This window comes from Grus americana, chromosome 4, assembly GCF_028858705.1.
Source record: "Grus americana isolate bGruAme1 chromosome 4, bGruAme1.mat, whole genome shotgun sequence".
Lineage (NCBI taxonomy): Eukaryota > Metazoa > Chordata > Aves > Gruiformes > Gruidae > Grus > Grus americana.
The window spans coordinates 49,714,933-49,735,634 of record NC_072855.1 but is presented as its reverse complement, the minus strand read 5'-3'; the positions used below and the strand labels follow the sequence as shown (position 1 = coordinate 49,735,634).

General features: G+C 40.4%; 2 protein-coding genes across 3 annotated transcripts in view; one reads left to right on the top strand and one right to left on the bottom strand.

Moving 5' to 3' along the window:
- IGFBP7 (insulin like growth factor binding protein 7) overlaps nucleotides 1-584 on the top strand; it is an 18,636-nt gene extending 18,052 nt beyond the window's left edge. Inside the window, exon 5 of the mRNA XM_054823860.1 lies at nucleotides 356-584. Coding sequence (XP_054679835.1) covers nucleotides 356-375 — 20 coding nt within the window. The 3' untranslated portion in view covers nucleotides 376-584. The remainder of the gene's footprint in view (nucleotides 1-355) is intronic.
- Nucleotides 530-20,702, bottom strand: POLR2B (RNA polymerase II subunit B). 2 transcript variants are annotated; one of them, XM_054823858.1, is made up of 25 exons: nucleotides 20,569-20,702; nucleotides 20,198-20,270; nucleotides 18,363-18,513; nucleotides 15,022-15,134; nucleotides 14,536-14,755; nucleotides 13,468-13,626; nucleotides 12,263-12,427; nucleotides 11,527-11,723; nucleotides 10,841-10,960; nucleotides 10,282-10,468; nucleotides 9,026-9,169; nucleotides 8,625-8,764; nucleotides 8,363-8,474; nucleotides 7,720-7,874; nucleotides 7,259-7,457; nucleotides 6,981-7,149; nucleotides 6,427-6,523; nucleotides 5,101-5,195; nucleotides 4,571-4,821; nucleotides 4,393-4,482; nucleotides 4,042-4,149; nucleotides 3,450-3,563; nucleotides 3,206-3,366; nucleotides 1,674-1,869; nucleotides 530-783 (listed from the first exon to the last, which is right to left on the bottom strand). In XM_054823858.1, the coding sequence occupies exons 1-25, from the start codon at nucleotides 20,585-20,587 to the stop codon at nucleotides 694-696; spliced, it is 3,525 nt and encodes a 1,174-aa protein (XP_054679833.1). In that variant the 5' UTR covers nucleotides 20,588-20,702; the 3' UTR covers nucleotides 530-693. The 2 variants fall into 2 exon arrangements, with proteins under 2 accessions (XP_054679833.1, XP_054679834.1); XM_054823859.1 differs by lacking the exons at nucleotides 18,363-18,513; nucleotides 20,569-20,702.

The following is a 20,702-nucleotide window of genomic DNA, read 5'->3' as shown; positions in this document are numbered from 1 at the left end:
GCTCTCAAGCAAGCATGCTGTAGCTCAGCAATAAGCTGGCAGTCCACAATTACTTAAAGGAAATTGATAATGTTAATGGAACAAACTGTCAGGCATCGTAGCTACATGCTATGCAGTTAGGGAGTTTGTCCCATATGTCCAGGTGATCTCAGCACAGAAAAATGCCATTTGTTACCACCCCCTGCTGCTGTAGTCCTGGGGGAGGGAAGGAAGGAAAGGAGGAAGGAGGATTAGGACCGAGTTGTCAGGTCCCACCCTCAGCTAAGCCACCAGAAAACTCAGTGTGCTACTGCCCAAGTTGTGATATTCCCCCTTGGAACAGTACAGGGCGTAACATGGTTTTGTTTTTCCACAGACGATGGTGCTGAGCTGTGATGTGAGGACTATCACTACGCACAGTTTTAAGTTATTATTTTGGAAAGCTGCAACCTCTGGCTTTTTCTAGCTCACTAATTATTCCCTCTTAACTCCCTTATTCTTTGATTACCAATTTGCTTGCACACTTTCACAAATAAAGAGGATTCACAAGTTTGATTACAAATTTTAATTCTATTTACAGAAAATAAACATACTTTTGAACAGCACATAGCAGATGAGTAAAACTGTACTTTAAATGCAACCTACACAAAATGAAACAAAACCTGAGCCCTTCAGTCTCACCATTAAAAAAAAACCCCAAAACCCTTTTAAAGGCTAAACACTCATCATACGAGGCGCAATACTCATAGACATCAGTTCTTGGAAGAGGAGTTTGCAGGCATAGGGCATCCGAACCAAAGATATCTGGAAAGAGATTTCAAAAGGCTTGTGAAAAGCACTCCTAAAGCATCAACTTCCACCACCCTCTACACAAATAACTTGTCAAGGTTTTGGCTCAAAAGTGAATCTGAAGTTATGCATGAAAGCATTTAACAAGAATTACAGACAGTAACAAAGCAAGGGAGAAGCTGAGACTGTCTGTAGAGGCTACACAGCAGCTATTCAGAACACATTTTTAATGATAAAACCTGCAGCCATGGGCTCTGATCTTAAACAAGAACCATTTAATGAGGGAACGTGCCCAGCAAAGTGTGCCTAATGTGCAGTAAACACAGTTAAGATTTCTATCACGCATCTCTTCAGTAACCTGAATGTCATTGTTAAGAATTGCAGCAGTCGGTCCCTAGCACAAGAACAAGCCTGTTTAAGGCAACTATTTTTATCTCTGCTACCACTTTCCCTTGACATGGTTCTGTAACCAAGCACATACTACAGAGCGCTTTTTTTTAATTAAAAAAAAAAAAAAGGGCAACACAAAAGACCTCCCATGGGGACCCAGCTCTGCAAGCATAAATATCTTCATGGGGACAGTCACAAGGGCGATGGCTCTAAATTCCTGTAATTCTGAGTTTTACTTCTAAAAATAAGCTTCCAAGCATTTAAAGTCTCTGAAAACTCTGCACTGCAAAATACTTGAACAGCATTTCCTGTCAAGTGACAAGCCAACACTGTAAATTTAATAAAGAAAAATCCAAATTAACCAGGACACTTTAAACACTTAAAACAGTTATGATCTAAAATAGCAATTGTTTTGGTGCTTCTTTAAATATTTACTTCCCTATCCTCTTGTTCACCCGAGTGGTATTTCCTCTTACCCACAAAGAGAGACTCTGGCTGATGAAAACCAGACGTACCTGAGTTTTATTACGACACCCCCGGCATTCATAGGTGTGAGTCCTTGTGTTTGCAATTGCCATGATGCCACAGAGGTTACAGACATGGACTTGGTATGGGTCTGAAGCTTCAAACAATCTTTCTCTCAAGAACTGGGCTGCTCCATGAGCAATCTGGCAATCTCGTTCCATTTCTCCAAAACGAAGGCCACCATCACTGAAAAGAGAAAAACACATCAACTTTTGAGTTCATTGGCAAAATACATCAGTTCTTGTGGTGAAACAGGTAACTTATCAGAAACACAACAGCAGTATTACAAGGCAGCTGTGCATAAATTTTCCTCTAACACCTCAGAATAAAACTGATAGGGAGAATGCAAACACAATAATTTGTAACTGCTGCTGAGCATTTCTAAAGTAGATGTCAGCTAACAGGCAAAGCACAACTGTATAGCAAAATGAAGTAAACAATTAAATCATTCCCTACATATCTGTGGTGGGTTTAACCTTGGCTGGCTGGCTGCCAAATGCCCACACCAAGCAGCTCTCTCACTCCCCCATGTTGACAGGACAGGGAGAAAATAAGATGGAAAAGCTCATGAGTTGAGATAAAAACAGGGAGATTGCTTACCGATTATCATCACAGACAAACCAAACTCAACATGGAGAAAATTAGTTTAATTTATTGTCCATTAAAAATGGAGTAGGACGGTGAGAAACAACGACAAAGCTAAATCTTCTCCCCTACCTTCTTCCCTGGCTCAATTTCACCCCTTCATTCCCAAGTCCTTCCTCCCCTCCCCATGGTCCCAAGGGGAACAGGGGTTGCAATCAGTGCAACAGTTCCTCTCTCCCACTCCTTTCTCCTCCCACATTTCCCCTGCTCCAGTGTGAGGTCTCTCCCACGGGCCCTTCCTACGGGGTGCAATCCTTCAGGAACAGATTGCTGCAGCATAGGTCCCGTGAAGATCACAGCTCCTGCCAGAAGCCTGCTCCAGTATGGGCTTTCCACAGGCTGCAGGTGGATATCTGCTCCACCATTAACCTCCATGGGCTGCAAGTGGACAACCTGCTTCACCATGGTCTCTCTACAGGCTGCAGGGGAATCTCTGCTCTGGCACCTGGAGCACCTGCTCCTTCTCTGACCTGGATGTCTGCCAGGCAATCCTCTCACATTTTCTCACTCCTCTCTCACAGCTGCTGCACAGCATTTTGTACCCTTTCTCAAATATGTTACCCCAGAGGTGCCACCAGTGTCACTGATGGGCTCAGCTTGGGCCATCAGTGGGTCTGTTGGAGCCAGCTGTAAGTGGCCATGTCCAGCACAGGGCAACCCCTGGTCCTTTATCAGAGGCCACCCCAGCAGCACCTCCTGCTACCAAAACCTTGACACCTGCACCCAATACATCATCTTAAGCCAAACACATCAAAATGGGTAGCTAATTGGGGTGACCTAATTAAGTTTTAGCTGCAAAGCTGAGGCAGCTAATTTTTAGGGCTAAAAACTTGAAAGCAAAAGAAAACACTGTATAGAAACTAATAAACATCCTTACCGAGATCTACCTTCCATGGGCTGTCTGTTAAGTATTTGGATTGGCCCTCTTGCACGAGAATGGATTTTGTCATCTACCATGTGCTTCAATCGCTGATAATATGTAGGACCAATGAAGATCTGTGATGTGATTTTCCGACCAGTGAAGCCATTGTAGAGGACCTGAAGTAGTCAATGAATCATAAGCCTTACTATCCATCAAATGTATGTTAAAAAAATACAGTGAATTGATATTTTGATTATACCTCATTTCCTCTTAGATGATAGCCATAATCTGATAAAAGATTGGAAATCTTCTGCACATTGACAGCATCATTAAAAGGTGTAGCATCACCAATTTCTCCCTTGTTTGCGGACACCTGCGGAGAAGAGATTTGCAAAAGTCAGATTTCTGAAGGACTGATCAGACAACATTAAGCTATTTCAAACAGTTTTAACTCTTAATGCCAGAATTTGAGATTCAATGCCCATGATAGTAGCCTATCTTGCTTTGTTTATCAGCTACATGATTCATAGTAAGATTTTTAAAAATACACCCTATCAACAATTTTGCTACTCCTTTTTCTAGGTCACAGGAAATGTTTGGAATAAAAGCAATAGATGAGAGAGTACCCTGTAGTCTGGCTTGCTGGACAAAATTTACAGGACTGTAAGTCTTCCCCAAGAAACTTGCTTTTGCTATCAAATAACTGGAGGACAATCCTTATTTTTTAGTGGATTAACACCTACCAGGGAGTAGTATCTTCACCAAGAAAAAAAATTTTAAAAAAGGAAAAAATAAAGAAAACCATTTTAATTCATACCGCTCAGACACGCAGCATAAAAGAGTCTTCTTACCTTCCCCTGAAGACACTCAATTAAGTGACCAATGGTCATACGGGAAGGGATGGCATGAGGGTTGATGATTATATCAGGTGTGATGCCTTCACAGGTGAAGGGCATATCCTAGAGCAGGGAAACAGAGAGTCAGTACTGCCCAGAATATCAGCTTTAAGAAAAGCAGTTCCATGGATTCATATAATCACATAAGAAGCTGTGTCCCTTTCTAAACATATTTTAAGCTAAATTTAAGTCCATATATTGCACCCTAGTAGACACTCCACAGACAACTCACTTAAGACAGTTCCAACGCTAAGAAGATCAGAAAGAAAAATGTTAAGAAGGAAAAAAAAATATATATATCAGTACCTCTTGCCTGTACTGGATACCACAGGTTCCTTTTTGCCCATGTCTGCTGGCAAATTTATCTCCAATTTGTGGGATTCTTACAGAGCGTACCTGTAAGCCATAGGAAAACATTCAATTGGTAACTTAAACACAGGACAAAAATTATTAAAAAGTAGAAAGCACACACGTCAGTGCTCACCCTAATCTTGCAGAACTTGTATCCTTCCTGGTTAAGGGTTACCATGACCTGATCTACAATACCAGTCTCACTAGTTCGCAGAAAAGTGCTACAGTCTCTCTTTGTGAAACGTCTGTTAGTGCTTTCCAGTTCATCTTCATTTTCTGGCAGTGTTACTGTTTTTCCAATGATGACATCATCCCCAGACACACGTACCCCAGGTGCTATCAAACCATCGTCATCAAGTTTGTCATAGATTGCATGTCTCATACCTTGGAAAAAAGAAAAAAAAAGTAGACTCCCAAATTTTTCAACATACTGACTTTGACATTATGTAGAAATTCAACAAGTCTGCTTGCAACTTCAGACTACCACTGAAATGTCTATAATTTTATGCAAATATCTCAACTGATGTATTTCGCTATTAATACAGACATTTCTATTTTATATGTCCCAAAATAAAGACTGAATCAGTTCGACAATGTTAAAAACCTTGCCCACAATAAATTAATTTACAAACTCAGTCTTCATACACTCCTAGATCTTCTTACCTTGGCAAGTTTCACGTGTAGGCTTTTCAAAAACTTCTTCTTGGTCATACCCTTTTTTAGACTCTTGCTCTTTGTACGAGCGATAGAACACAGATCTGAAACAAAATTATAAAGCCTTCTCCAGTGAAACCAGCATCATTTTTCCTCATCTGTACATCTCCATTTCACTTTTATCACATATTATGGCTACTGTTACTAATGAGAACCAAAACAAATAACATTCACATGCCACACAACCTTTCCTTTAAAGTCTTGTTAATCTGTCCATCACTGAAGAGGGGAAAAACACAAATAAAAACCACCAAACAAAAACCAATTTCAGGTGGCATTTTGATGGCCACTTTTCAGATATTGCCAAGCACCTATAGATAACATGCTAATTTTTGATGAACTGCAGAGACCTTCAGATCTGCTTGACATCTCAAAAGTAGTTATTATTCCTAAAGATTATTCACACCTTCATCATATCATTCTCATACTACTTTTCTCCTTATACCTGCCATTTTGCAAGCATTTTTAGGCTTCTACTGCTACCTTTCAGTGCCACACTTGGTACAACTGAGCTGCAGTGGAAAACTTTCAATTTATGTAGGCTTCTTTCTGGGGCTTTAAGGGGTTTTGTTGGCTGCCTCATTTGCCAAACCAAAGCCACAGCCTTTCAGATAAATGTTATCCACATCTAATTACTCCCATGCACACAGGAGATTCTGTAAAAGCTTCACGTGAGCCACAGAAGTCTATACACTCTCATGCTTATTGTACACTGGAAGGCAGTACGTTCAAGGTACCAAGCACACACTTCTTGGGCTCACCTCGGACAAAAGAAATGAACAAAACTAGAAACACACTGACCAGCTATACAGCTTAGCACAGACATCTAAAAACGATAATGCAAAGTCACAACAGTTGCCAGTAGGAGCTGCTGTTAGGACAACTACGGAGACAAACTTGCCGATCCTCGCTGGTAGCAACCCTTATGCTACTAAAGATAAAAGCATATCACAAAGCTGCAATATTGGCATTAAGGAGTTCATGTAACATAGTAAATAAGACCAAAATTGACAAGTTAGGAAGACAGAGTGGAAAGCCAGGTTACACAGAGAATGAACCATTATTCACTGTGTTTCACTAAGATACACATTCATCATTTTCATTGTGCTGCTCCCTCCACCCTTGTTAAAGAAAAAAAAAAATTAAAAAGCTTCTCAGGTTGAAAAGATTTGGAGAATGGTGTCTTCCAGCATAAGATGACCTTTTCTTGAGCCTCTGGACAACTCAATATACATTTTTTTCTTCCAAACAGTTAAAAAAATTACAAAGTCTCACCTGAAAAAGCCCCTGTCAACAGCAGAACGGTTCATGATGACAGAGTCTTCTTGGTTATAGCCTGTGTATGATGCAATGGCTACAATCGAGTTGATACCTATAATATGTAGAGCAAATCATTTGAAAGGATGCAAACATACCAGGCAGACAATACTTGTAACTCAAAATAAGCTGTATTCTCTACAATGAAGCTGTTCTACCCTTTCTGAGATAAAATCTCCATGTCCCACGCATAAAACCCACATGGCATCAACAAATGCAACCTGACCTAGAAAAGAATCAAGAGTGACCCCTTGTGAAGAACCTAGCAAATACCAAGGCAGAAAATGCATTTTTCCCATTAGATTTTAGCAGACTATACACATAAAGTAGTTTCAGCTGCAACACTAGCAATGTATTTTTTGCAGTCTAGGTGTCAAGCTACAAGTTAACATTTAACCCATAATTATTTTTTAAATTACATACATTTGCTAAAAATTCAAGCACAACATTGGTGACATAGTTTAAACAAAACAGTAGAATTTGTGTTTAATAAACATTAGTTGACAACATACCTGCTGGTAACTCTCTAAATCGCAAATACTCCATGGAGCGTGTTGTTACAAGGGGCTTCTGAGGATAATATAACACATGTGCCAGCGTATCCATACGAACATGAAAGTTGGTAATGTAAACTCCCATAGCCTGTTTACCCATAGCAGACTGGTATGTGTTCCTGGGAGACTAAATAGAGAAGGAAAGACCGGTATATATGTACATAAAGCTCTTTACACACACACCTGTGGGTATTCTATCAACTTTAAAAGCGGGATGTCAGAAGTGATGCACTGACCTGGTTGTGATCAGGGAAAGGGATAATAGATGCACATACTCCCAGGATCATAGATGGGTGAATCTCACAGTGCGTGTATGTTGAACAATATGCCACACCTTTCTCTTGCAAGTCATCTGGAGTCATTGCTAGCATCACAGTCTCTTCTTCCAGTGTATCAATGTACTCTACTACACCACTGGCCACGAGATCCTGCCAACTGAATAACCAATGTCTGAAATACCCAGCTAACACATAAAACAGGTCTTTTCAGCAGTAACAAGAACAAGGACTTCCCTGGCTTATTATTACTACCACTGCCTGACTGTGATTAAAAAAAAAAAAAAAATCTATCAGGCAGAGAAAGCATCTTTGTGTTGCACAAAGCTTTATTTAAACATTTCTCTCTCCAATCTGGGGGAACTTGCAGCTTCCAAGATGGAAAATCAGACATTCAGTTGAATTTCAGGAACGTATCTCACCTGTAATTGTTATACTCTCGTTCCTTCAGTTGGTCAATATGCCTTTTCTTCAACAGCAGCTTCTGTTTTTCCACAATTAAAAGGGGTCGACAAATTCTGCCTGCATCAGTATAGATGCGTATTTCTCGCTCACGAATATCCCTAATCATTGAGACCTGTACAAGAAAGCAGCACCCTATGATTACAGTGTCTCAGCCTGAATCAGAACTACAGAACACAAAATAAGATAAAGTTCCCTAAAGCAAAGACCATACAGGTGCTATCAGCAGCACAGAACAAACACTAACACTCCTACAAAACAGCGGCATTTCAAGAGACTATTTTCAATGGGTTTAAGAGAATTCTCTTAACACCCAAAAACCCACCACAACAAAAGAAACCAAACCAAAACAAAAACCCCACAACCAAACAACAAATCACATACATCAAACAAACAGAAGGAAAAAAAAAAAACCCCAACAAAAAACCCCCACAAAAAGCACCAACCCCAAAAAATCTCCCAAAACAAAGGAAAAACAAGCAATGTGAGGTATGTTCAGAAAGAGACTTGCAAATAATGCTATTTGGAGCTTGCAAAGTAGTACCAAGGCATTATCCTCTCTCATCTAAAAACACGCCCTAACTCTAGCTGTAAAATTTATACCTCCGACACAATGATGTCCATTTGACGACGGAGCTTCCTTAGGGTGTTCATGAGCTGCTCTGGATCTTTGTGTATTCCTACCCAGCAGCCATTAACAAAGATCTTGGTAGCACTACAAAGAGGGAAAAACAAACAAATGAAGAAAAAACACAAACAAACAAACAAACAAAAACAAAAACAAAACCACTGGAAAACCAAACCCTTGAAGCCTTGTGCAGGATAAAAAGCTTAAGTCTGTTTAAACAGTTTCATTTGCACATACTCGGCTATTGCTGCTGGAGATATTTCTTCCAGGTTTTCCATACTCCACTCTTCCAAGAATTCCAAAATTGGGGATGGCTGAGACCCCACAGAAATGTAAGCCATCAGGGCCAAGTTCTTCACAAGTCCTACTGCATGACCCTAGTAAAAATACAAAGTTAACTTGCATTTCCACATCCAGAGATTTCCCCCAAGAAGATCTGCGAACTCTGAGTCCTCAAGAAACTGGTCACAAACCATGCTGTTTACTTTATTAATTTCTACCGTTCAGAGTTAACTATAAAGCTAACTATGCACATTAGCATTTCAAAAAAGTGCAAGTGATCATCACAAGTGCCGGTGACTAGTGGATAAAAGCAGTTAAGCATAAGTAAGTACTGACATAAAAACTACTTTCATTACCTCTGGAGTCTCAGCTGGGCAAACCATTCCCCACAGCGTATTGTGCAGCTGTCTGGGCTTTGCTAGTTTACCATCTCTACCAATTGGAGAATTCAGGCGTCTCAGATGGGAAAGCGTAGATGCAAAAGTCAGGCGGTTTAACACCTGCACGCAGTAAGGAATTCAGTTAGTCAAAGCTTCTTAAGTGTGTTGTTGGCAGACATCATGATACATTAGAGCAAAGGATCAATGCCCTCTAGAAATTATGTACTTCGAAAGAACTAAAGTAGCTCTGATTTTTGTTAGCTACACTTTTTAGTTCACCTCCGTTAATTTCAGACTAAGTTTACCCTTAAAATCTGTTTTTTGTAGTATAGGTTACTCTGATCAGGTAACTAGAATGAGTGATACTTGTAAAAATACTTTTTAAGCTGCATTGTCACCAGGAGGGTTTGCCAGTACAATCACAAAGACTTTTCAAGCTTAATTTGAAAAACTAAGACGACTTAGTTGTTAGGAGCAAATCAGCATTTACGTTCTTTTCAGAGTCTGCTCAAGGCTTCTCAAAAATTTAATTTTACAGCCTGAAATCTAAGAGTTTATTTAAAAAGCAAGCAAGCCCTTCATACACATACACCAACAACACACCATCCTGGGACAGCTACCATGTTCACCCCTTTCCTAACTTTGCCTTCCCCAAACTACAATCTCACCATGGCTCCAGACAACAAAATGTGCTGGCATTTAAAAACTGTCACCTTTTTCCTGTTTCCACCTTTATGAGAAACAAGCTCAATTAAGCACTGCTCTAGGCTAATAAAGTCAGTGCTCATCATCATTAGCTGTGGAATACATAACTGTTATATTACAAGGTGTCACTCAAGTTTCTTTAACCACCTGTGAAGTACTGGAAGTAATTAAAGAAATCCATCATCCCTAAAATCCCCTGGGACTAGGACTTGACCAGACAAACAAGCATATGCTCCAACACAAAAAGTCTTTACAAGAGTTACAACACCTGTTTAACAGTGAACACAATAGCTAAAATCAAAACCAAACCAAACAAAAAAAAAAACCCCACAACAAAAACAACCCCCAACACCAGACTCAAGTATTTGGATCTTCATCTGTTTCAGCTACAGAAGTTTCCTTTTAAAAATAGTTCTATTTAACCTACAACATTCATAGCTGCCAAGCAATGATAAACTCTTCCATGATATAGTTTTACTCTTATGTAAACCTGACAAATGCTACCATGCCTTATTCAGCCATTGTACCTGGGATACTCCTGCTCTGGCCTGATGAGCTTTCTTCTGGTCACCCCAGTTTCCAGTTGCCAATGAATACTTCAAACCGTCTGAAATAATTCTTGTTTTAATTGCCAGTTCCAAGTTGAAATCTTTCCCCCTGTCGATAAACTTTTGTGCATATATTCTCACTTCCTTCAGCAAATTCTTAAACATTCTGTAGAAGAACGTGCCAAGAAACATGATTAAACAGTACTGTAGCAATTCAGCCTACTCAGCCTATTTGGAAAAAATGTCATTTGCATCCTGAAAAGAAGCAAGTAATTTGTAACTAGAGGAGGAAGGGGAAAATGCCAAAACAAATTAACCTGTTTGTGAACACGCACAAAATATGCTTCAAAATAAGCTGATGCTAGCCACCTACTATTAGAAGAAACTTACCCACACCATGAAAAAGTCATAATCGGATACAGGCTGAGTTGCCCAAGACCAGCTATCAGACACAACAGAATAGTCTGATTTAGAAGCACAGAGCTAGCAATGCCTCTACCATTATTATCTCCAAAGAAAACGTATATATTGTAGTTACCCTCTGAACAGGAAAGCTAACAGTGGCCCAGCAAGATCCAGTCTTTTGTTGCCATAATGATCTCTGTCATCAAGCTCTCTTCTTCCCAGTGCTGCCAGCAACAATCTATGAACCATATACCTGAGCAAATAAGACAGTTTACGTTTTAAACTGACAGCAGACTTTCACAATAAAGATTACAAGCTTTCATAGATAAATCAGTGAACTGTTTCCTAAAGGCTGTCCATTCTAGATCTTTAGGATACTGCTGTCCTAAACCAGACCTCTTCAGCACATACATACTTAGAGGTGAATGACCCATTGAAAGTTCAGATACCCACAGAGGGAAGTTAATATTTACATCATGATGGCAATGCATCTTCTGCTACAGATCTGTCCTGTACTGTAATACAGGCTATGTTTATGGACGTGTTTAAGGATGTCCTTTATCACTATCATCACATCTAACTTAAGATCCAGAATGTCTGGAGGCTTGTTTTGTTTCATTTTTTTTCTATTTTTCGACATTTGCATTTTCTCAGCTACAAAAATAAACCAGTGTCCTAAAATTTATCACTGAATATCCAGAAGACTGAGGTTAAAAACAGACTTCCATTCAGTGCGTTCTTCCAATCATACACATATATGTGAATAAAATCTGTATTCAGGGTCCATTTGCGGATGTGTGAGAGAAAATACTGACATACCCTAGAAAATAGGCCTTTTTGGTTTCACAGAAGTCACTGACACCAACATGTGGGAGCATTTCTTTCTGCAAGACTTCTTTAGCGTACTTGATTCTCTTTTCTTTGGTGACACCTGGCTTTGCACCTCTTGATCCAATGAAGTTTAGAGCAACATTTTGCTCCTGAATGACAAACGCTTCATCCAGAGAAGGTTTGACCTAATGCACAAAATACAGCAAAATCCTGTAGCATCCAGTGCCTGTTGCAGTTGAAGGAAACTACGCAGTAGTTTGCTGATGATTCTTTTCATGAACTGCTAATTAACTGATGCAGTTCTTTCTGACTTTACTATAGTATCTCTTTCAAGAGTAGCAGAAATCAGTAATGGAGCAAGCAGGAAGCATACAAAAAATAGTTTAGACTTCAGAAAACAGTTCTTATTCAAGTACATTCTCGGCCTGTTGTCGTTTCAGGTATAAATCAGGATTTTACAATTAAAGTCAATGGCAACAGGATAAGACCCTACCTCTCCAAATACATATTAACTGTTTGAAATTTCCATTGCACTCTGTTCACTTAAAATACTCATTAGAGTAGGTTTAGGCAGAGAACTTTAGACATTTCTAATAGACAACCCACAAAAATAATAAAGTAATGAATTACAATTGGAAAATGAACAATGCTTTGAATTATGATTAGCGACACCTACACATGACCAAATGTCAAGCCAGGAAATAACTTATTTAACATATATTACCATTTCCATCATTTCTGGATCTTCAAAATCATATATGATGTGCTCTAAAATGTCCCTGTCAGACACAAAGCCTAGCGCACGAAAGACAATTATGATGGGGACTTCTTGTTTGATATATGGCAACGTTGCTACAATGCGCTGACCAATAGCACTCTTCTTCGCACCCTGAAAAGATGGGGAAAAAACATACATTAGTCTTAAATGATCTTGCGTTAAAATAAAAATATCTGTCTGGACTTGGATGATACAGCATAAAGGCATTTATTCAAGCACTACAGGAAAGCATGACTTCTCAGCAGACCAACTAAGGAACTATTCTGAAACCTTATTCCAGCAGTGACTTTTTTATTTTAAAAACATTTCTGAAGCTGCAAAAACTTGGAAGGTTTTTGCTGATACAAAGGATTTTTAATAACACGACTTGTTCACCCATATGCATCATTTCTCTCCCCTTGTGTATTTGCAAAGAGCAATCCTATCCCCCTTCATCTTTCCTTCTGTCAGTTCAAGCCCAGTTTTTCTAAGTCCACTCTGTAAGACTCTCCATTCTCACAATTACTCAAGTAGCTGCTCTCCACTCCCAGAAAGAAACAAACACTGTGGGATGCAGAGGGACAACCACTCAAGAGTGCCCCAGCCATCAGGAGCGAGAGTGGTGTAAGGCTTAAAGTTACTCTTGGAACATGTTTGGGAATTTCCAAACATCAGTGCAATGGTAAATGAGTACTGACAGTTTGAAGTTATGAATAGCACTTATTTCCCCTCATAGGTGGCACAATTAGATGTTAAATATGAATTAATATGTGGTCTGCAAAACACATCTAAACACTAGCTTGGCCATCAGCGAAGACAGAGTCCCTGCTCCTATTCTTGTCCTTTGTCAAAAACCAGGATGCACCTTGTTTGGATTTTCTAAAAACTCATTTACAGTAATTCTAAAATTGTTTTTCAGCCTTGCCCTAAAACCTGCCACAAATTGAGTCTTCATTTCAATCCTCAAAGTATTTGTCCCAGAGAGAGGCAGAATCTATGACACACAAAATACATTTTCATTTAATTTTACATTCTTTACAACTTAGCAACAGAAGAAATTTCTTCTCAAAATCCTGAAAGTAAATGACATGAAGAGACAGGACAATAACAAAACTCCTAAAACAATATTTAAGGTAAGCACCAGGGTAGGTGTTATTACTGCTTAGACATACCTGCCCACCTCTGGCCAGCATGCTAACCCATATAGTACTTGTTGGTCGAGAGGAATTTTCCAGACAAGATCTACACTCTCCTGTGTAAGCATATTTTGAATCTTTCTTTGCAAACACATACACTGTGTTTGTAGCCATTTTCTCTTGAGCAATCAGAACCTGTGTTAGAAACAAGAACACTAGTAAATAACTGACCAAAGGGCACACTGAAAGTAACAAGCACAGGGTTTCTACTATTCCTTCAGGTGCCTTAAGAGCACTGCACAGCATGAAGTCAATTTGTCAAACTCAGTTGGATTATACTCTTCATTTTAAAAATGCAGTATTAAGCAAAACATACACCTAGTTAAGCTAGAATAACCAAAACAAAAGACTCCAAGAACACTGTTCTCTAGCATGTACTTACCACTCTGCTAAATGTGCCGAGACATTTCTGTTAGCTGTAGGCACAACACTGATAAAGAAAGCATTTCACTGTTTCCAAGGCCAACGCACCACACAGGCATTTAAATTCATAAGTTGGATTTAGTTCTGGTTTTTTTTCCCAAAGAAGAAAAATACAATTCTATTTCTTTTGCTGTGTTTGCCCAGGTGTCAGTTACAAAAAAACCTGGCAGTTTCACTGGTAAGGTACAAGCATGGAGAGGATATGATTTGCTAAAGCTGAATCCACAGCAATGGGGGGAAGAACCTATACTTGTAATAAAATGCGTCTATACAGCTGTGAACAAACTGGAAGAGACTCCGAGTGAAGAAGTACCTCATTTTAGAGTGCATGCTGCTCTGGAACATTGAAAATGGAAAGGAAAATATCTAGAGTACTTGGTGGTATTCAGTGCAAGACAGTTTATGAAACCAAAGGGAAACATGCCTCAGAGAAGAAGAAAAAGGACTTTCTCAAGCCACCAACAGAGGAGTGAAAGCCCATCTTTCTACAAGATCAGGAGTGCCCACAGTAACTGTGATACACTGTAATAAAAGTGCTTATGTTCCTGGCAAAACATATGGAAACAAGTAACAGAACTTTCAGTGTCTGTAAAGATGGCTGTGCAAGGTATAATCCCTTACCTTTTCTGATCCGTTAATGATGAAGTAGCCACCAGGATCAAGCGGGCATTCATTCAGTTCACAAAGATCACGATCAGTTAAGCCATTCAATAAACAGTATGTTGAACGTAACATAATAGGAATTTTTCCTATAAAGGTTTTCTGATGCTGTGTCTGTAACTGATCCTCCCCTTCTTTAATAACTGTTTTAGTTATATCCACATACAAGGGGGCTGAATACCTACAAAATAAAAACACCGTTGTGTTACCTGCCAGTTACTACTCCAGGTTTTACGGAAGGATAATGAAGGCAGTTATTCAAGCACTCACTGGTAATATTAAGCATTATTACCAAATCATCATCTGGATTTAACATGTAGACTTCAAAATTTAAATACAGCAGTAATTATTACATTTTCAAGGCACTACTAAATTGAAAAAGATTATCAATTAATAATACAGGGCCAGTCCTTCCTTGCATTTATCCGCTACAGAGTTTGTTCTTACGTAAGGTTTCTCAGTCTGGCTTCATTGGGCATCATAGGTGATGGTGCTCCATCTCTTTCCCAATGCGTAGGTTTGGAGAGATAGATTTGTTCAAACTTCAACAGATACCGGGGCTGGAAAACAAGAAGACATTTACCTGTAATGGAAGAAAGATCCACTTTGGTTGTTCAAGAGCAGCCCTAGAGCTTAATACCCAATGCTGCCGCATGTCCTCAGCTCCAGGTATGGAAACAATCACTCTTCAGATGACTAGATAAAAAAAAACCACTCAAGAACTTTCTATAATTTCTAAACATCTCATTAATTAAAAAACAGAGGAAACTGAAGGGTCAAAAACAATGGTAAGAGAAGAATAAAGTACCCAAATAGGCTTTCTTCCTATAAAATAGCTAACAAACTTGAAATCTGCCCAGTTAGTGAATATATAAACAAAAAGAATATGCCTTACATATGCCTATTTAGATATTTATTATGTAAATTCAAATAAAACTGCTAGTTTTATGATGCAAAAAGGTGAATCTGCTTCAATATATACGACGAGATAGCTGACATATCAAAAAAGGTGTGAGTTTTTGTAAAGCTTTGCTGCCATGCCTAAAATATTAAATTTAAATAGCTTTGTTTTAGTTCCACAGAAATCCTTTCATGTGTTACAGGGAAACCACAGGCATGAAAGGACAGGTATCTTTCAGCAGTAGAACAATTGTCAGGATCTTCATTTTGCTCAGAGAGCCACTCACCCCTCAGAATCCTACTGCAACAAGATTTAGAACTTAAATCAAAAAGCCTTGCACTTAAAATAAAGGGGATAAGTTTTAAAATGATATTCTTATCAAAGTGCATTTGCACATCTGGTAGGGGGAGCTAGAACTTAAAAGAAAGCAGTAACACAACAGTAACTTTGAGTGTTTCCTATGTGTGGTGCACAAGCATGCCAAGGCAACTTGGCTCTTGGCCTCCTTGCATGCAAAAGGATCGAGAGATGAGCTCACAAAGCATTCCTTCACAGACCAAAATCAAGAGGGGTGGGGAGACATAACCAAATCAGCAGACCTGCACCTATACAAGTTGAAAGGCTTGTTGCCTTACAACCTTTGCTTCAAGTTGCTATTTCTCACTGTGTCCCTTTGCAGAACAGAAGCTAACACAAATAAAGAACTGCAGTGCTGCCACTCCAACTGTCTGCCTAGAAGCCAGCTAAGAATACCTATTACTAAACCAAAACTTGAATTCCATGCAAGCATTTTACTGTATCTCAGCCATAAGAACTCCACTGTAGCACATCACCAAAGCAACACTTGTTCTAGCAGAGCAAGCTCCAATGCAGAGGAAAAAAAAAGTCAGTTTATAGTTTAGTTTGCAAGTGGTTTTAGCCTTTCTGAAATATATTTTCAAAGTCCTCACACTCAGCCCTTTCTCTGGACTCACTATTAAAGGCAAAGGTACAAATTATCTATCCCATACATTTTGTCTTACACAGAGTCACAGAAACCTCCTTTTTAACATGTGTGCTAGGTGGTCATTTCCTCTAGAGATTAAACAGATTGTTGCATTAATTTATCAAAAAAACACAGCTTTCAGACAAACTGAAGTGTCATTGCTGCTCTGCCCCCAAGATATATTAATAATTAGCCATCTGCATTCAAGATCTTCTCTCTTACTTATTACTAACCAAAACTGTTACTAGAGAAGAATAACCATTATCAGTAACTGAAAACACAGCAAGTTGGGTAACATCAGTTCCTAGGATGATTCTACAGGATCAGTAAACAAAGACAGACTTGAATTACTGGGGGGAAAAAATGAAAACAATCCAGTTTTTAAGTCACAAAAGCTTCCTACAATAGTAGGTGGCAGAGCCTTCCTGGCAAACATTTTGTAGGTGAACAAAATTCTCTCAATTCTTACCCAAAGAAACACATTTTTCCTGGATTTGCTGCAGCAGCCATGTATAGTACCAAGTTTCCCAAGTTCTCATGCAAGCACTCTCAAGGAGAGTACATATACCATAATTCCTATCTCTGAGCACATACAACCTCTGATGTGCTCTAAATTGCCCAAACTGCCTTCAAAATTTGAGGCTAAGAAGTGGAAGGAGAAAGAAACAAAAAGTCAAATTAGTCCAATACACTCAGTCTCCTTAAATTAATCTAGTATCTTCAAATGAGGGAGGAGGCTGCCTGCAAGTGACTGTGAAGGAAAAAGCAAGGTTCCTTTTTCTCCTATCTAGACCTATTCCTAACAACTTTAATTTGATAAACAAGACACTAACCTCTCTGATTTGAGAAAGTAAAATACTAGCTTTTGGACAAAAAGACGACAGGCACATTCCATGCTTGCGATCTGAACTGTAACCACATACAGTGCATATAGCAACTGCAGAACTGCACAGCTAGAGAATTCCACAATATACATAGAATAACAGAAGAAACATTAAGGAAAATTACAGTGAGATAAACGTTTATGAACTGTATGTCTAACAAAAGAAACTAAAAGAAGTCTCAGTTATTCTCTCTACAGGATAGTCGTTCACCTGCAAAATATGCAAAGAAACAGTCAAAACATGTAACAAATTCAATGCTCAGGTGTCCTAAAGTTCCTTTAAATCTCTAGAAGGAAGCGGCAAGGTAGTGACTGATAGCAGGGCCAACGGATCATCACTATTTACACTTATGGAACAGGGATCACACCACGAGGCACACAGATGAAAGCACCATAGCCACACTATAAGGTGCACACTCACTGTAGAGGAGCCATCACGCAGCGCAGCCCTTAGACAAGTTGTCCTCCTTTGGAACATGGTGCCAATGGAACATGATGCGCAATGGCATCCTTTGAAAACCTGGACCTAACTTCAGCCAATGAAAGCTAACAGAACTTTTCAGCCACAAACCTTTCTTATCATGGTAAAGCTACTGGAAGTCAAAATCCCACCAAAACATGGTTTGCTTTTGGCTACCTGACTTGCTCTACTACATCCCCATCAGTGCAGTTTTGTACAGGAACTGACAACATCAGCTGCAGCAGTCAATTGTTCTTGGTCATTTCTCAACTCAACCAACAATTTAACCAGCAGGGGACAGTACTCTCTAGGAGAGGGAAGTTCGATTCCATGGGTAACAAAGCTCTTCCACGTGTTTCTCAGCCATATACCCGACTATCTGAAAACTTGGCCATGTACCTCAGACTCCGAAGGGTTCATACTTCTGTCCTATTGACTGTATGAGCAGTGTTATAACTCAGATGTATTTCAGCCTCTTGAGATGGAGGCTGAATAAAACCCACTTAAAATCATTTTGCATTGTAAAAACACACCACCTCTGCCAGGGGTCTCCACTTACCGGCTCTTCCACTTCTCCTGTGGCATGCTGGGCTTCAGCTTGTAAATCAATTGGTGGAGCATCTTCAACAATTCTCTGCACAGACATCTGAATAAACTCATCAAAAGAATCCAACTGTTGCCTGACTAAACCCTTTTCATCAAAATAGGAGCTAAAAAAAAAGTGCATTAATGAACAAGAGATCTTAATTCATGTATTTTATATATCAGTAAGTTTAAGATGTATTTATTACAAAAACTTCAAAAGCCTTGAAATATAGTACAGAATCAAACACATTCACTTTTCCCAAGGCATGAGTTTCAAACACAGATGCTCAGAAATGTTAAACAATTCTCAGTGTTTGAAGATACAGACATTACAAAGTGACAGACTTGCTGCCACCTCTTGGCTAAGCCATGACTGTACACACAGTCTACCTTAAATTAGAAGGGAAACATGATGATTGAATCCTCAGTAAAAGTGGCTTCAGCTAAAGTTTCCAACAATGTATGTAAATTACTTTGCTTTAACTAATTCTCCATGCTGCAGTAAACTGAGTGTTTACTCAGGTCTCAGAACTTTTCTTAGCTTGGATCTCCTCTGTTCTACCCACACAGAGATTCCCAGATTCACTCCTTCTCCAGATTTCCCTTAGCCTTTGTGTCACCGAGCTTCAACCCAGCACAACCTAACTGCAAAAATCAAAGCCCCATATCCTAACTCTTAATGGGATGACCTAAACACGTCTGCTGCACGAGCTTCTGCCAGCAAGCTCCTCTACCTCATATTCCTGAAGCCAGCCAGGGAACCCACGCTTCCTCCACTTCTGCCCCATCACTGCCAAGATCTCTAGAGAAAACTGGTAAGAACTACCTCCCTACAGACGACCTCAGGCTTCCCCAAGAAGGGGAACACCTCCTTGGCTATTGCGCTGTTGCCATGGTGAATCCTGCCAGCACAGTCTACTATTGCACAAAGGGAAGGAGGAAGGGAAAGGACAACCTGTATTACAGAACAGCTGAAGTTGGAAGGCACTGGAAGTCATCTTGTCCTATCACCTAGAGCTGGCCATGCCCAAGCCCATGTCTAGACAGCTTTTGAATACCACTAAGGACAGAGACTCCATAACCTCTCTGGGAAACCTGTGCCAGTGCTTGGTCACCCTCACAATAAAAAAGTGTTTGTTCATACAGAGTGAGGTGTGGCCTCAGCTGAAGGACTTGCCTCAGTTACATCCCACCTGACTGAAAGCAAAGGTAGCATTCTTCCCTGGGCTGCAAAAGAAAGGACCTCCTTCTGTCTCCAAAGTTTCTCATCTCTGCTCTCCATCCAGACCACCCCCACAGATTTCTGTGGGATCACCCCCACATTCTGTTTGCAACTACTGCTCTAAGACGCCAGTCATATACATTTTATGAATGATGCAATTAGCAAGAGAAAGACTTTTTACTCAGTTCCACCCAGCATCCCACTCCTTAACAGTCACAAGAAGCTGCAGGTCCTGGACATTCCCATCTTGCTAGAAAAACAATAACAAGGTAAAATATTCAAGTACTGATTTCCTAATGCCAGTGCCAGCTGTTAGATTAGTGGGCCAAATCACCTGCTTGATACGGAATCAAAATCGCTTCTTACTTCATTCAAAACAGCATACCCCACTGGGCGTCAGTAGGGCTTCTTAATCCCTCATAACAACCCTGCTGTTTCTGCTTAAAGCCCTTCTGCTCCGAAAGTAATAAATTTAGCAGAACCAAGCCTGCAGCTTCCATGACGTGCTGCTTGTGAACTGGATGTCACCTGTAAGACCAAAAGCACATATGCCAAAGCATTAAGAAGAGTGAGTTTGAAAAAGTCACCTAATAACGATCCAGCAGGCTTCCTGCCACAAGTCGGGGGTGATTTCATCGTCGTCTTCATCATACTGCATATCTGCCAGGAAAACACAACGTTTAAGCCAGGCTCCAATCACCACGGTGTCTCTCCTCGCCTGCTGCGGGGGCGGGGGGAGGAGGAGGTGGCACACGCCGAGCTGAGGGACCCCCTGGCACCCCAGCAGCGTCCCTAGCAGACCGAGGGCTGCAGGACCCTGCGCCAGGAGCACCCCCCCGCTCCCGCAACCGCCTTCCGCGGGCCCTGCGCGCGCTCAACGGCTCGCCCGCTCGCCTCGCCTGGATGAACCGGGGAAAAAGGCCCAGCTGGGAACGGCCTGCAGCCGCAGAGTTCTCACCTTCGTCCGCATCGTACATGGTGGCGGCGGGAAGAGCCGCGGACAGCGGCAGCCGAGAGAGGAGCGAGGAACGCGGCGGGGCCCAGCGCCCAGAGAAACGACTGCGAGAGCGGTGGAGCGGCGCCTGCGCACAC